Source organism: Pleurodeles waltl, chromosome 6 (assembly GCF_031143425.1).
Source record: "Pleurodeles waltl isolate 20211129_DDA chromosome 6, aPleWal1.hap1.20221129, whole genome shotgun sequence".
Classification (NCBI taxonomy): Eukaryota; Metazoa; Chordata; class Amphibia; order Caudata; family Salamandridae; genus Pleurodeles; species Pleurodeles waltl.
In genome coordinates this window covers 37,402,280-37,418,144 of record NC_090445.1, presented here as the reverse complement: position 1 = coordinate 37,418,144, position 15,865 = coordinate 37,402,280, and the positions used below count along the sequence as shown (strand labels likewise).

The 15,865-nt window shown below is 44.8% G+C and overlaps 1 protein-coding gene across 3 annotated transcripts in view; it reads left to right on the top strand.

Moving 5' to 3' along the window:
* The window catches only part of LOC138299121 (regulator of G-protein signaling 3-like), a 351,262-nt gene that overhangs the window by 256,923 nt on the left and 78,474 nt on the right, over positions 1 to 15,865 (top strand). For all 3 annotated transcript variants that reach the window (XM_069237165.1, XM_069237163.1, XM_069237164.1), the window contains exon 3: positions 15,705 to 15,778. In XM_069237165.1, coding sequence (XP_069093266.1) covers positions 15,705 to 15,778 — 74 coding nt within the window. The remainder of the gene's footprint in view (positions 1 to 15,704; positions 15,779 to 15,865) is intronic.

The window sequence follows — 15,865 nt, the reverse complement described above, 5'->3', positions numbered from 1 at the left end:
CTGCCTGCAGGTTGCTGCGGCGAATAGAATTGAGACAACGTATGGGCCCTTCTGAATTATGTTTGAGTGTCAGAAAATGACACCAGAACAAATCCAGTCGATTTCCCTGGATTAGCCAAATCCCAGATCTGGCCCAGAAATAGCTGCTGGAAATGGGATCTGGTAGGATGTCCCTACTTTCCAGCACTGACCTCTAGTGAGCAGTCTCTAATCTAGATTTTTTTTTTTTTAAATACTGGGTCAAAATGGTCCTTATGAGATCAAAGTGGTTGACTGCTGTTCTTAGTGTGTTCAACTTGCTAGGCACTATGCAAACATCAACATGACCTGTCCTTTCTCTGTCCCACAGTCCCCTCCTTTTCCCTGAAGCGCTTTGAAGCACACACTAAGCACTGTACAAGAACCAGTTTGACATAATACTGTGTTCCCTTGGTCGCCCTTCCCAGTTTCCTCTTCTTCCCTCTCTGTCCCCTCTCATATGCTCCTGGTGCAGCTGCGCATCGCGGTACCCCGCTGTACGATGACACAACATCATGTTCCCTCCTCTCCCTTGTTTCTTTAAACTCCTTCCCCTCCTGCCTTCACTTTTACTCTCATGGTCACTGCCGTGCTTTGAAACGACCCTCTGGCAGCGTTAAGCGCTGTATCATACGTGCCAACCCTTCTGATTCAGGTGGGAGACTACTGATTTCAAGGCTAGTTTCCTGCATGCAGAAACCAGATTCAGAGTTTTGTAAAACTACCAAAAATAAAATGTTGATACCTATCACACATGCTCTAATCTCCCCCTCCAAGAATTACCTCTGACGTGTGACAGAGCATAACTTGGCTGTGCCATTATGTGTCCCAGAAGTGACATGGAAATGTAATCAACGAGGTATGTAACTTGTGTTCAAAAGTATTCATGACAAAGTAGTGCACAAAAATCATACTATTCAAGGTGCTAATAAGTAGAAATGTAGATGTGTGCGTTGTAATTACAATTAATGAGAGGAGATTAACACATATGAATTTCTATTCAGTGTATTGGGATTATGGTGTCATAGTAAAATGTTATAGCGTTACAGTTATTCATCAGTTATTGTACTTCGGAAGAGAACTGCGCGTATAGCTATGTATTTAAATGTGCATCGAACTCTATGTTAAATTGACTCAAGAAGACCTGAAATGTTTTTCCATCTTTAACCATCTGCGTGGAGTTTCTGCTCGCATTTCATTTTCTTTATTTGCAGGTGTGTCTGCATAAGTCTCCAGGTAAATGAAAGGGCTGTTGTTAGTCTGCGATAAAGGGATATGGTAGGGTATGTTGGCCAGGACGGGATGTTTTAACTAGATGACCTGAAGAAGAACTCCCATCTGAGCTCCTGGACATGGGAAGCATCCAAGGCCATCCTGATGTTTGGGTCGTGAGAAGAACGCCCAATAGGAGTTGCAGACTCCAAACTGTGTAATGAAGGTGGAAAGTTACAGGCGATAATGACGTCCACTCTAGAGAGTTCTGCAAGGTCTAAAGTGGTGTTTAGTTAGATAGGAGAGTCAGATTATCTTTACCCTTTGCCTATAGCAGACCCTAAGAGAGGTACAGACCTCTCTTCTTTACTTTGGCTGAAGTGGCTTTATGCTACGCACATCTCTCCGGCAGAACTTATGCTGAGGCTTTTGATTAAACCTATTTCTTTACTTTCCCAAAGAAATCCTTAAGATTTCCATAAGCTCAATTCGCATATTTGGAGTAAACTCGTTTTCAACGATTAGGCAGGACGACTGCAATCTGGACTTTGATCATGAAGTCCTTTTCCGTATCTTTTGTATTGCTGCAACTGAAGAACATGTATGCCTTATGCTTGTAGGATAATTTAACCTGATTAGATGTTTTAGTTTGCCTTTGGTGATTCTTTATTTGTATAATATGTTTCTGAGACTCATTTACATAAGTCTGGCCTTGAGTTTGTAATAAATCCTCTGAACTTTGATACTCATCTCCAGATTCAATGTGAAACCAAATGGGTTACCCTGTAAATTGATGTGAAATTATTGTTGTGTTTCTCCTTACCCCTGGGAACTCCGAAAAAGGTTCATCGAAACTAGGAAAACTAGAAAATGGGTCAGATCCCTTCTCACATCAAAGGTTTAACACTTTGGCCCTCATTACGACCCTGGCGGGTGGGGGAGTAGTCGTAGTAATACCGCCAACAGGCCAGCGGAAAAAAAAATGGAATTATGGCCATGGTCATCCGCCACTTCTCCATCCGAACGCCAGGGCGGTGACGACTGCTGGGCTGGAGACTTTGGTCTGCAGCCCGGTGGCCGTCACCAGACCGCAGGCGGTATCAGGACCCTGCATACCGCCATGGATTTCGTTTGGTTTGGAACCGCCACGAAATCCATGGTGGTAGGCACTATCAGTGCCAGGGAATTCCTTCCCTGGCACTGATAGGGGTCTCCCCCAGCCCCCTCCCCCACCCCTGAGGCCTCCCCCCACACCCCGACCCCCTTCCCACCCCGAACATCAACATACACACACCCCTACACGCACACATACACTACAACACATACCCGCACACATACAGACATGCACACAGACCGACCCGCACACATTTCCCATACACACAACACCCCCCCGCATGCATACACGCACCCACACACCCCCTCTACATACTCACACGAACACCCCTATGCACGCACACAACACCCCCCCACCCCCCTAACGGACGATCACCTTACCTTGTCCGGTGATCCTCCGGGAGGGGACGGAATCCATGGGGGCTGCTCCGCCGCCAGCTCCCCGTCACCAGAACACCGCCACACCGAATCCTGGGTTGGGATTCAGTGGGCGGTGTTGTGATGACGGGCGATGGAGGTGGAGCAGCCTCCACTTCCCCGCTGACCGCCAGTATGGCTGCTGGCGGCTCTCTGTCCGAAAAAGGACGCGGGCTGCCAGCAGTCATGATTCGCTGCGCGGAAAACCGCCTGCACTGGCGGTCTTCAGTACAGCGTTACCTCGGCGGTCTGGGAAAAAGACCGCCGAGGTTGAAATGAGGGCCTTTGTCCTTAATTCTTGGAGAGGGAGATTAGAGCATCCAACAGTTGTACATAGCACAAAGTTTAAAACTCTTTTTTTGTTTGCCAGAGTTTACATCTCTTTTTTTGTTTGCCAGAGTTTAGAACTCTGTTTTTGTTTGCACTGTGTTATTAAACGACAAAAATGACACGCTGATTTTCTGTCAGCATACATACCAATAGAACCGATTCAGGCAAACTGCCTCTGCGTCATATATAAATCAATAAGGTAAATATGTGCTCCCGACTGAAAATCTCCCACTTGTCTGCTCTGAACTGTTGGCATGTGTGCTGAGTAAACTCCGCATCTAGTAGGTGCAGACAGCCTCTCTTCGCAGCTCCTCAAAAACCAGTTCGCCAAACCAAAGCAAGTGGTACAGAGAGGAGAAAGAACAGAAAATGTAGATCATATCTCCTTCCGAGGCAAGGGAACGCAGATGCCTCCGGTGGCCCGGGCATTCCTGCCACGGTATGTAGGCCCAAAACAAACCTAAAATGGAGATGCTGACACAGCGACAGAATACTGTATGCCCAGCTGCACCTGGTGCGAACAGTGTGTGCTGAGACACACGGGTCCGCACATGCCTGGCACAGGCACACACCTGGTGAATGTCTCCACCTGGTGGACAGAGGCAGAACTGCAGCAGAAACCTTTCAATCCATCCAAAGACTGTGGGTTTCTGCCTTGTTTATACGCAAGAGCCTTGGATGAACACATTTAATCTTGTGCTTGAAAGGCATTTCCCCGGGCTAAGAACCCCCAAGGGGCAATCCTTTATGCAACCCTTTCCAGCCTCTACCTTGAACCCATCTGGGCGATCCTCCGGAACTCAGGAGTCCTCTTCCCACTGTACACCGATACCCAAATATACCTGAAGTGCGTCTCCAGATGGCTTCACCCTCCTATCGAGCACCCTAACAAATTCCATCCTGGGTTGTAACTCACCACTTCTGGCAAACACAAAATTTCTTCTTATATCCCTTAAGAAAATAAATCCTTTAGTTCAGGAGTGGCTTTGTTCCTTCCTTCCATTGTCCAGAAAGCCAAGTTACTCTGTTCTACCTTCCGCAGCTATTTCCACCTCCAGGGCCATATCGCAGCCTCGGCCATGAGCGCCCAGTTCCAACTAAGGCTGCTATGGGGAATCAGGCAACTCGTTCCAGAACAGGAGCTAAAAACATTTGTTCGGGCTCCGGCTCCCTCAAGACTGGACTCCAGGGTCGCACTCCACTAAGGGATCCTCAAAGTCCACCGAGGTCTGCTCAGAGCAGTCCTACATAGCTGCCCGCTTGGTGACTGGACAGAAGACATCTGACAGTATCACTCCTATTTTGCGCACCCTCCAGTAGCTTCCTATAGAGGCGAGGCAGTGCTTAATTTGTGCTTGTTGTTTCCGGTGCGGAGCACCGGCACTTATTTTTGAGGGCCGGGGCTTATTCTTCTGCCTCAAGTATTTGCTGCGAGAAAAACTCACATATGGGAAAGACGGAGGAATAGAAAAACGAAAAAGCGTCTCAAAAGGAGAAAGTAGAAAGCTGCAAGAGTGAGCTGAGGGGCAGGGGGTGGCTGTAAATGACCCGATATGGCTTCAGGATTACGCCGCCTCAGTATTCTGTGTTCCCACATTTAACTGCAGCAGCCGCTTGTTTAAGAGGAGGGCTTTGGGCACCGGCACGTTTTTATTTACAAATTAAGCACTGTGCGAGCGCCCAATTCAAAACCGCGTGCACCACACACAAAGCGCGGCCCTCATCTTTTCACCAGTACCTAACTGAGAAATTGAAAATCTTGGGCACCAATCAGGGTCTAGAAATGATCAGTCCTTTCTCCTCGAGCGCCGGCTGCCAGTCAAAAGTGATTCACGAGAAAATATTTCTGCGGTAGCACCACAAGTATTTGGAAATCCCGCCTGCCTGACCTCCACACGCCATGAAACTTTCAAAAAAAGATCTCAAAGCTGTTCTCTTCGAAAGACACTTGAGTTAATTCCTCTGGTCTGCGCCCCCGCTTAAATTCATGCTCTTATCTGTCTGTCTTTATGGTACGTACAATGTGATCGTTTTGATCTTGTCCTATTGTAGATAGTATACACAATGTGTTTGTCTTGTTTTTTATCTGATCCTATTGGAAAGTGCTCTGACGCCCTTTGGCCAAGCCCCTATTAAATAAAAAAAATAAAAAATACTGCATTGGAAAAATAACTGAGATGGCCTTGCAGCTAGAGCTGTGACCTTCAAACTGGGCAACCGGGCTCCCTTTCCTGTGATTCCGTGCAAATCACTTATGTCTCCCACTCTCGAAAAAAAAGTGTAACGAAATCTAGCTCTCAGGGCAAGGTTTGTGCTAAAAGTTAAAACAAGGTCAGGTATATAACTGTATTTAGCTGAGAAGATAACTTCCCCTGCTTGGCAGAGGACAGACCCACAGCTGAGAGTGTAACCATCTTAACTGGGCACAGGCAGAACCACAGCTGAGAGGGTAACCACCTTAACTGGGCAGAGGACAGACCCACAGCTGAGAGGGTGACCATCTTAACTGGGCACAGGCAGAACCACAGCTGAGAGGGTAACCACCTTAACTGGGCAGAGGACAGACCCACAGCTGAGAGGGTAACCATCTTAACTGGGCACAGGCAGAACCACAGCTGAGAGGGTTACCACCTTCACTGGGCAGAAGACAGAACCACAGCTGAGAGGGTTACCACCTTCACTGGGCAGAAGACAGAACCACAGCTGAGAGGGTAACCACCTTCACTGGGCAGAGGACAGACCCACAGCTGAGAGGGTAACCATCTTAACTGGGCACAGGCAGAACCACAGCTGAGAGGGTTACCACCTTAACTGGGCAGAGGACAGACCCACAGCTGAGAGGGTAACCATCTTAACTGGGCACAGGCAGAACCACAGCTGAGAGGGTAACCACCTTAACTGGGCAGAGGACAGACCCACAGCTGAGAGGGTAACCATCTTAACTGGGCACAGGCAGAACCACAGCTGAGAGTGTAACCATCTTAACTGGGCACAGGCAGAACCACAGCTGAGAGGGTAACCACCTTAACTGGGCAGAGGACAGACCCACAGCTGAGAGGGTAACCATCTTAACTGGGCACAGGCAGAACCACAGCTGAGAGGGTTACCACCTTAACTGGCAGAGGCAGAACCACAGCTGAGAGGGTTACCACCTTCAGTGGGCACAGGCAGAACCACAGCTGAGAGGGTTACCACCTTCAGTGGGCACAGGCAGAACCACAGCTGAGAGGGTAACCACCTTAACTGGGCACAGGCAGAGCCACAGCTGAGAGGGTAACCACATTATCTGGGTACAGGACAGAGCCACAGCTGAGTGGGTAACCACCTTAACTGGGCACAGGCAGAACCACAGCTGAGAGGGTTCCACCTTAACTGGGCACAGGCAGAGCCACAGCTGAGAGGGTAACCACCTTCTGTGGGCACAGGCAGAGCCACAGCTGAGAGGGTAACCGCTTGTATGTAAGTGCCTGCACTTTAAGGTCATGTCTCTGTTTACATAGCACTTAACACCATCATGTGAAGGGCTGGATATCAGTGTCCTGTTAAAGAAAATCTGCGCAGTTGCCAGTACAAAGTCTGAAAATGTTTATTAGCAAAATAAAAATCGGTCTGTGAGCCACAGAAACTGGCGACAATGGGCTCCCCCAGCACCCCAAATGTACAAGCAGCTGCAAGGCATGTTTTTATAGGTTTTTGTAAAGCACTCCAAGGGAAATCATGTGGTGAGACTGAAACAAAGGAGTTACTTAGGTGCAGCATTCTGGAGTCATGAGAAAGTATGCAGACGACCACAGAGCAAGCTAGACAGAAATGTCTGCTTCAAGGGCCAATCACAGAGACGAGACTTTACACGTCACAGACAGTCACAGCCCGAGGGCATGGTTGCCACGGGCAGAAAGACGTCTGTAACAGTTACACCGAGGCAGCATTTCACATTTCACACCCCGCCACCGGTGATGCCACAAACTATGCTCTCCTTCAAACCCTAGGAGACCTCAAAGGCACCATTGCCATCCTTCTGAAAAAAAAGATTTACAGGCTCAAAGATATTGCCCATTCCTGCCCTTCCCCAGCAAAATCATAGACTGGGGAGAGACAGGGCAACTTCTGGGGCATTCGTTAAACATTTGTTATTCAGAGCCGACCTGCCACAAGGGGTGAATGTGCCATTTATAATGTCAAGAGCATGCAGAGTTAAACCATCTGAGGGGTGCTGGGACCCAGTTAGCGAACATAGGGGACTGGCTTCTGATTTCCTTTAATAAGCATCAGAAAACTGCTCTGACTCTGCCCAGTTCTCCCACTGCCCACTCTTCTGTTGACATGTTACCCAATGGGAAAGTTGGAGAAAGGGCTGGCACATCCGGGCACACTGTGACATCCATCAAATCATTTCCCACCAAGTGCAGTCAAAAGGTGAGGTTTGGGTCCACAGCATAAATATAGTGCCATGCCGGGTGCCCCATATAGCATCCCTCTCTCGTGCACTTTTAAATTTACTGGAGTGGTCCCTGGTGCGGTTTCTACAGCAGCACCTTGTGAATTTCCACACAACACATAAATCTATTTCTGACTCAATAATTGACCAAGAAGTCCATCCAAATCATCCAGCATCACTCCATGCTTCGATCATGTGCTTGAGAGTAAGGAACCTGGTGAAACGTTTTGACGCAGATCTTATGTTGGCTCCCTAAATCAATGCAGAGAGTCAATGCCGGCGTAAGGGCCAGCGCTGCCGACTTTGCAACTGGGGAACCAAGTTTGAGTACCAGCGTGGCTTGACATCCTGTGATTCGGGGCAAATCACTTACGTTCTGATTTAGAGTTTGGCGGATGGCGTTACTCCGTCATAAACGTGATGGATATACCGTCCGCCGTACTACGATTCCATTTTAGCCTGTAGACAGAATATCCGTCACGTTTGTGATGAAGTAACCCGTCTGCCAAACACTAAATCAGACCCTTGATCTCCGTGGGCCGAAGACAAAAATTAAATCTGACCTGTGTAATGTAATCTGGTACTCATGTAAAGCGCTAAAATGCCCTTGGGCCGAGTTCGTGCAAAAAAAAAAAAAAAATGCAAATGCAGCGGATAAGGGTGTCGGCTTCAGTTCTCTCTACGCTGAAATATTCAGATATCCAGTGATTGCTCCACACTGCCTCCTAGTGGCGCTGCCTAGAACCCTTGTCATGGCATGCCTCGACTACTGGAAATCTAGGAAATCTATCTGCATGGTCTCTTCAGTAAACTGACTGCCAGGCTCCAGTGCTGTCTGGACCAGGCAGCCTCTCTGTGCTAGAACCAGGGACACCTTAAGGACTTTAGGGGCCCAGTTGATTAACCAATGATCCTTCTAGAATCTGAAATGCGCAGAAAGGTCTCTTTGTGCTAAAGGCCACGGGCTTTGGTGCACCCTCAACTAGGGCTTTAAGTGGGCAGGGTCCCTCCAGGTCTCAGACCCGGCACTAATTTGAAACGGGTCCCTTTCAGGCCCTGTATTAATGCCCTTAACTTTTCATGCAAAAACACTGATCGATTTCTGAGCAATGAGTGTAAAAAAACGTTAAGGTAATCCGTGTCATTCCTGCTTATATTTCACATGCTTTACTTACTCTCACATTCCCTATGGGTGTTTGATTTTTCCAGGATGATGTGTTAAGTTGTTTTTTCAGGTATCCTATTACCGTTGCCCGGTGCTTAATCTGAATTGAGTGGCATCCAAGTGTTTATAACAGGGAACTATTGAGTTGTGGCTGTAGGTAGTGCCAGGTTCTCTCAGTGACATTCTGGGGAAAAAATGTGTTCAGAATAGGTGATCATCCAGTCTTTGGCCTCTCTGCAAAGCGTTCTGAGCAGTGGTCATGTATTGTATTGTAATAGTATTTATATAGCGCTTACTACCCCGATGAGGAGTCAAAGCGTTTTTCGGCGAGTAGCACGCTGCTCCGGAACCCAAAAGGAAATAGTGGTGGATTAGTATAGTGAAATATGAGGACAGTTTTAGTATTATTATGAGTTAATTTGAGCCACAGATATGTGAGTTTCTTAGTTAGATTGAGTGGAGTAATGGAGGAGGGAGGAATCCAGAAGTGTTAATTGGGAGTTTATGGTAATAGTATTTAGGCTTGGGATGAGTAAAGGGGGGATGGAGGAGGGAAGAGTCTGTGGAAAAGGCTAGGGAGATCATAGTAGCAGGGTGAGATAAATGAGGGAGAATATAGTAGGGTTGTTTGGGAGATCATGGTAGTAAAGTGAGGTTTGGGTGAGTTAGATGTGGAAGCAGAGGGAATAGCTTAGGTAGAGTTATTTAGGAGATGAAAGTAGTAGAATGGATTTGGGATGAGTCAGAGTGGGAATGGAGGATAGATTGATAGAGCCATGACATATGGTGATGGGTAGATAAGTGTGATATAAGATGAGAGCAGGGATTTATAAGTATCTAGTATAACGACTTATCTAGGAGTTATGCAATGACCTGTGAACATGTTAAGCATAGAATAACATACACACACACATATATATATATATATATATATATACATATACACACGCACATATACACACACATATATGTACATACATATTTAAACCATGAGTAAATATACATTAGTTAAACAGGTTTAAAGAGTGTGTGTGTTATGACATAATAGCGATACATATTTTCTAAAGAACTATATATAACTAGAATATACACATAATCAGATAAAAAATATTTATCAACATAGGCATATGCAGTCCATAGCTGTTTGAATATGGTGGTTATAAAGGAACGAGCCAACTCTTGAGTAGTTTTCTGAAGACAAGAAAGTTATCTGTGGCTCTTATAGTTGGGGGTAATGAATTCCATAGTTTGGCTGCTTGGACGGAGAAGGATGTACCACCTATAGTCTTTTTCTTGTATGGTGGTGTTCTAAGGCCGGTGCCAATCTTGAGCGGAGGTTTCTTTGTTGAATATAATTGGTTATTTTGTTTCTGATAAAAAGCGGTCCTGTTCCATGTATAGCTTTGTGGGTCATACAAAGCAGCTTGAAAGTGCATCTTCTGGCAACAGGTAACCAGTGTAGTGCTCTCAAGGCAGGGGAGATGTGGGCTTGTGGCTTTACATGTAATAGTAGCCTGGCTACGGAGTTCTGAATACGTTGTATTTTTTTCATAATAGATAGATATGATCCATGGTAGAGGCCATTGGCATAATCCAGTTTGGATAGTACAAGCGAGATAGTAGCTTGCATGTATGTCAGTTCCAGTTGTGATTCTCTGGAAATGTGTGGGTTGGGTGGCACTCTACGTACATTTTACTGTATATGTTTCAGCCACACCGTTAATTATATAGGCCCCACCATTTTCAGGGACCCCCCCCCCCCAAGTTTTCACGCCACATAAAGCTCTGCTCTCAGCCCATCCACATGGTATGATCCAGGTAATAAGAGACCAAGGAAAATGCTCAACATAGCCTTACAGATCCTTTCTTTAAACTGAAATCCATAAAGAGATCACAATTTTCACCCTGTTCACTGGACTGCAATCTCTTCTCTCAATCAGGGTCTGTGTTTTGTCATTAAATCAGCGTTCGAAGAAGGCAACACATAACTATTAGCATGAGGCAAACTGTCTAAGTAAATGAATAAACAGCTGTGATTTAACCCCCTCCTCTTGGCGCCATTTTCCACCCCTCAACCCTTAATTTCACTTTGTTTCTGTCTCCTTCCCTGCACCTCTAGGCAGGCGCAGCTCCTCTGCTAGGGCGGAGGAGCGTCGCCCCCCGCCAGGAGCAGCTGCAAACCTTTTACCAAAAAACAATAATAAACTATGTTTATTATCGGAGCGGGCCACAGACTGTGACGAGCAGTGAGGGGGAGTGCACAGCACTCCCCCTTACTGTGCATGTATGTTTGGTCGGCTTTCTCGGGCCGGCCAAACACACATGCGCAGTAGGCTCTCTCCAGCCTGGCACTGTGTTGCCGGGCTGGAGAGAGCAGGCACAGGCTCCCAGTCTGCCTGGGAGTGTCCGGGGTGGGCGCACCCAGCCAATCCTAACGCTGCTCAGAGCGGCGTCAGGATTGGCCTCAGGGCGGCTGGGAGCCTGTGCCTGCAGCTGTCTGCACAGGACAGGAGCAGCGCAGTGGTGACGGTGGCGACGATGATTCAGGTAAGTATTTTTTTTTTATTAATTCCCCGATTGCCCAAACCCCCCCGCCCGTGTGCACGCCGCCCGGCCCTCTTTAGCACCGCAAGCCGCCCGTGCCTCTAGGAACTCCTATCTATAGTTAATTTTTTTTTTTTAAACTCTTTAACCATGTTACATGGATCATTAATATGCTTATGATTCTCTTATTGAACTACACCTTCACGTCATCCAGTGGTTGGTACTCTCCTACAGCCTCCTGTCATCATGGCTAACTTTGACCCCAACAAAACTGCCATCACTGTTTGCTAGAATGTTATCCCGCCTTTTTAAATTGTGCTCTACTATTGTTCTGGTCTTGTGTGTTTATGTCTTGAATACAGCAGTAAAATGTATTTATATTTTCTTTTGAAAGTGCTCCAGCATCCTTTGGGATTATATCAACACTGTATAAAAACTGAAATAAATACACCAAACGCATAGACAGATCTGTAACTCAAAGAGTGATACACTGTACTATGCAGATGCAAGCTTGTAATTCAGATAGGTTCACCCTCTTCTGGGAAGAGAAAGGATTGCAGTTCAGGGAGCAGCACCATCTACTGGGCAGAGGCAAAACTGCAGCTCCGAGACAAACAAACTGCACTGGGCAGACGCCGAGTTCCAGCTCTGAGGATACCAAGTGCTGCTTGGCAGAAATAGAACTCCAGTTCAGAGAGTGAGGTCCTGTACCGGGCAGACAGAACCGCAGCTCGAAGGATAGCACCCCCTACAGGGCAGAGGCAGAACTGCAGCACAGAGAGGAACACCATTTACTGTGAGGAGACAGAACTGCAGCTCAGAGGGTATCATACTTTACTGGATAGAGGAAGAACTGCAGCAGCAAAGGTGATAGTATTTCTCTGTAGAGTGGGACCAGATGAAAGACAAGCAGCATCTTGTTCTGAGCCAGAATCACGTTGTCTATGAATGATTTAGCACCAGATGCCCCAAGAGCATGCCATGTCCTAAGGACAATGGAGGTGGCCCCCTTCCATCCAAGCTCTGATCCCGAGCGAGCGGCTGTATGCACCGGCCCAGAAGCCGGCTATTCCAGGTCAACCATACCTCACTTTATTTCAAACCTTCAAGCATTGCCGCAGCTCTGTCTGGCTTTTATTCCATTTGCCTCGCCAGTGGTCTGTAGACAGCGGTGAGAGCGGATCAAGAACTTAGGGCCTGATTTAGATCTCGGCCGAGGGAATACTCTGTCACAAATGTGACGGATACCCAGTCCGCTGTATCACGATCCCTATAGGATATAATGGAATTGTAATATGGTGAATGGGGTATCCGTTGTGTTTGTGACGGAGTATTCGCCTCCACCAAGATCTAAATCAGGCCCTCAATGTCCAGTTGTCCAGTTCTCCTTTAGCATGTTGTCTCTTTATCTGGCGTATGGTGTAATTTTCTAGTTTCATTGTCCAGTTCCTCCTTTAGCATGTTGTCTTTTTATCTGGCGTATGGTTTACTGTTCTAGTTTCATTGTCTGCCAGTCCTGCAGGGTACAGACAGAGTATTAGTTACAGCCACAGTATTGTGACCAGTCCTCATCTGTTATATTATGTTCTTTTCTGGAGGCCAAATCTATGGTATTGACTTAATTTCTAGAAACATCACCTAAATTATTGTGTTTAGTTTTAGAGATCAAAAATATATATATCCACCAGGCGTGTTTGCCTGTGCGCTCCAGATTGCCGGCGGTGCCGGAAGCAGCGCAGCACAACGCGCTGCTTAGGAATCTGAATTTGACTCCTTGCAGCAAATAAAGAAGTCTCGGCAATGGAAACTTGCAGTGAAGATGTTTATTGGCAAAGGACTGTCAACGTGTTTCGGTGTGCTCTGCACCTTTGACACAACAGAGTTTGACAAGTTTCCATGTGGAGTGCCAAGATTTCTTTATTTGCTGCAAGGAGTCATTATTTATGTTTGTATGTGTGTATATATATATATATATATATATATATATATATATATATATATATATATATATTCACTTGGCACAACGTAACTCTTCTGCTCCTAATCGCCGTTGGTGCCGGTATCGACGTGCGGCAATGCGTCAAATAATCACACTCGCCTTTTCTTATCCAAAAAGGATTCGGAACTCCACAATTGCTAACATATAATTTATTGACTTGGTAAAAAGTGACATCAGAAAACAAGAAAGTGATAATATGTGATTGGAACAACAGGATGTGTTTTACAAATGCTCTAAATGTTGTAAAGCATGTAAAAATGGTGAGAGTATTAAATCATTGATGCTAGGACATAGAACGGTACATAAGATTAGGAGATGATATACATGCAAGAGTGATTATGTAATATATATTTTAAAGTGTAGTTGCCCTAAAATGTATGTAGGGAGTACCAAATTACAGGTACATAAACGGATTTTACAGCATTTGAGAGCTATTCAAAATAAGGATGTAACGTATCCTGTTGCTCGCCTTATTCATGAAAGACATAATGGAAAATTGGATGCAATAAAATAAAGTGTGATTGATGGAATTGCTAAAGATATTAGAGGAGGAAATAGAAAATTACAATTAAGAACATTGGAATCGAGGTATATAATTATGTTGGATAATAAAGAGCCTAATGGATTAAATAGCAGTGATGAAATGCATATACATCTACAATGATATTTAGCGTTCATAAGGACCAAGTAGGAGGTAAGCAAATTGAGTTAGAGAGTGAAGATAATAGATGTTGGTTGTTTGATACTGGATAGCATGTCATTTATGTCTCTATACTTGAACATTTACATTTAGAAAATAAGGTCTAAGATCAAAAGAAAATGTATTGGGTAGTTATATGTACTTACATTTAAGATAATTTAAAATGGATATTATAAATATGGATACTAAAATTATATTATTAACATGATGTAGGAATTAATGAAACCTAGAAATCATCAAATATCAAGATATATAGGGTGTAGTACTTATTCAGGTCGTAGTAATTTTTATTCATTGTAATCGTGATGGAATTAATATGTATATTTTATAACTATCCATATCGTTATGTTGTCCTGTTTAGGTAGTTTTACGAACGGTATCTGAGATGTGGCATAATAATTTTAAATAATGAAGTATCATTATGTGAGAGATGAAATGTAACATTACTGATTGTGGAGACTGGCAGATCCATAAATATTTAAGAAATAAGTTGATACAAAGAACGGATCATGTGATATATAAGGGCAACCCAATATGGCGAGCGCAAGGTTGATGAAGGCATAAACTCCGAAACGCGTTCCTTTGCATGTCAATAAACTATATTTGAGCAATTGTGGAGTCCGAATCCTTTTTGAAGAAGAAAATCCATAACCCATGGCAGGTGTCACTTGGTAGTTATAGTTAGGACTATGTCTACATAGGAAATAGATTTCTGGTTTACTGATAACTTTGGTGCTCTTTGATAAATCTTCACGAAACGTTCATCAAAAACATTTCAGCCACCTTAGCACCTTCCTGGAAAGTTTGTGGTGATCTGTGAAGCAGGGGCCAAGAAAAAGGAATGGGTCCCGAAACATGTTTTTCGTATGTAATTTCCCATAGAAATATTAGACAAAACTACAGCCATAACAGCTGAATGAAATCACTCCAGATTTGGTAGAAAGCTAGGTCTTTACCCAGAAATTGTGATTTAGTGTAAATTCGTTTTAGAGAAATTAAGCTTCAAAATCTTTATATGTAAAGAAGTACTGAGGTGCATGCATGGTGTGGAGTGGGCCATCCTAGGTATGGTAATACAAAATACTTTACATTAGAAGAAAGCCTGCAAATTCACTGAAAAAAAAAACCTAGGTTAAAGTAGTGTTATAGTTAGGTGAAAATGTCAGTTAAAATGTTACTTTCAAACTCTAAAAACCACTGAAATTCACCAGTTATAGTTAACTCAAGAAACTATATCTCCTCGCTATCCATCGCATGGTGGGGATGCATGTGTGGCGGTGACCCGAACACACCCATTTCTGTAATCGAAACTTTGCTCACTTTTTTAATCATACTCTCTTAAGACATACTTCCACAGACCTTTGAGTGTATTTACTTATTGTGTTGACACGTTTCAACTCTATTGTGCTTTAATTGTAGCCTTCTTCAGGATAGCACAGTGCATTATTATGCGATGCTATGAGATGTCTTTGAAGATAACAACTTTAGCACACAGTGTGGATCAAATTAATGAGCCCTCACACGGGTGAGGGTACAGGCACATCATATATTCCATACAAAACAAAACTTTTCATCACTTTAGGAAAGTAGGCTTTGCCACCGGCCTGTGTTTTAATGTGTCTCAGCATTTATCTCACATGTACTCAAGTTAGAGAACAGTGCTTCTATTTTTGTTTGTACCTCATTTGAGAAATATGACATCACTGTATGGTGCCTTCTGCGTCACGTTCTCCTTGTCTCAATTCCTCCCTTTCTTCCTGTCTTACAGTCTTTGGCATCCAGTGTGGAGTCGGACCTGGGGCTGGAGTGTGACAATGAGAGAGCCAGGCACCGGAACAAGAGGTAACTGTGAGGGAAGCATAAGTATTGCATGGAACACAGAAATGTCTCCTTAAAGTCTCTCCTTGCAGTGAGCACCCCCCAAAAAAA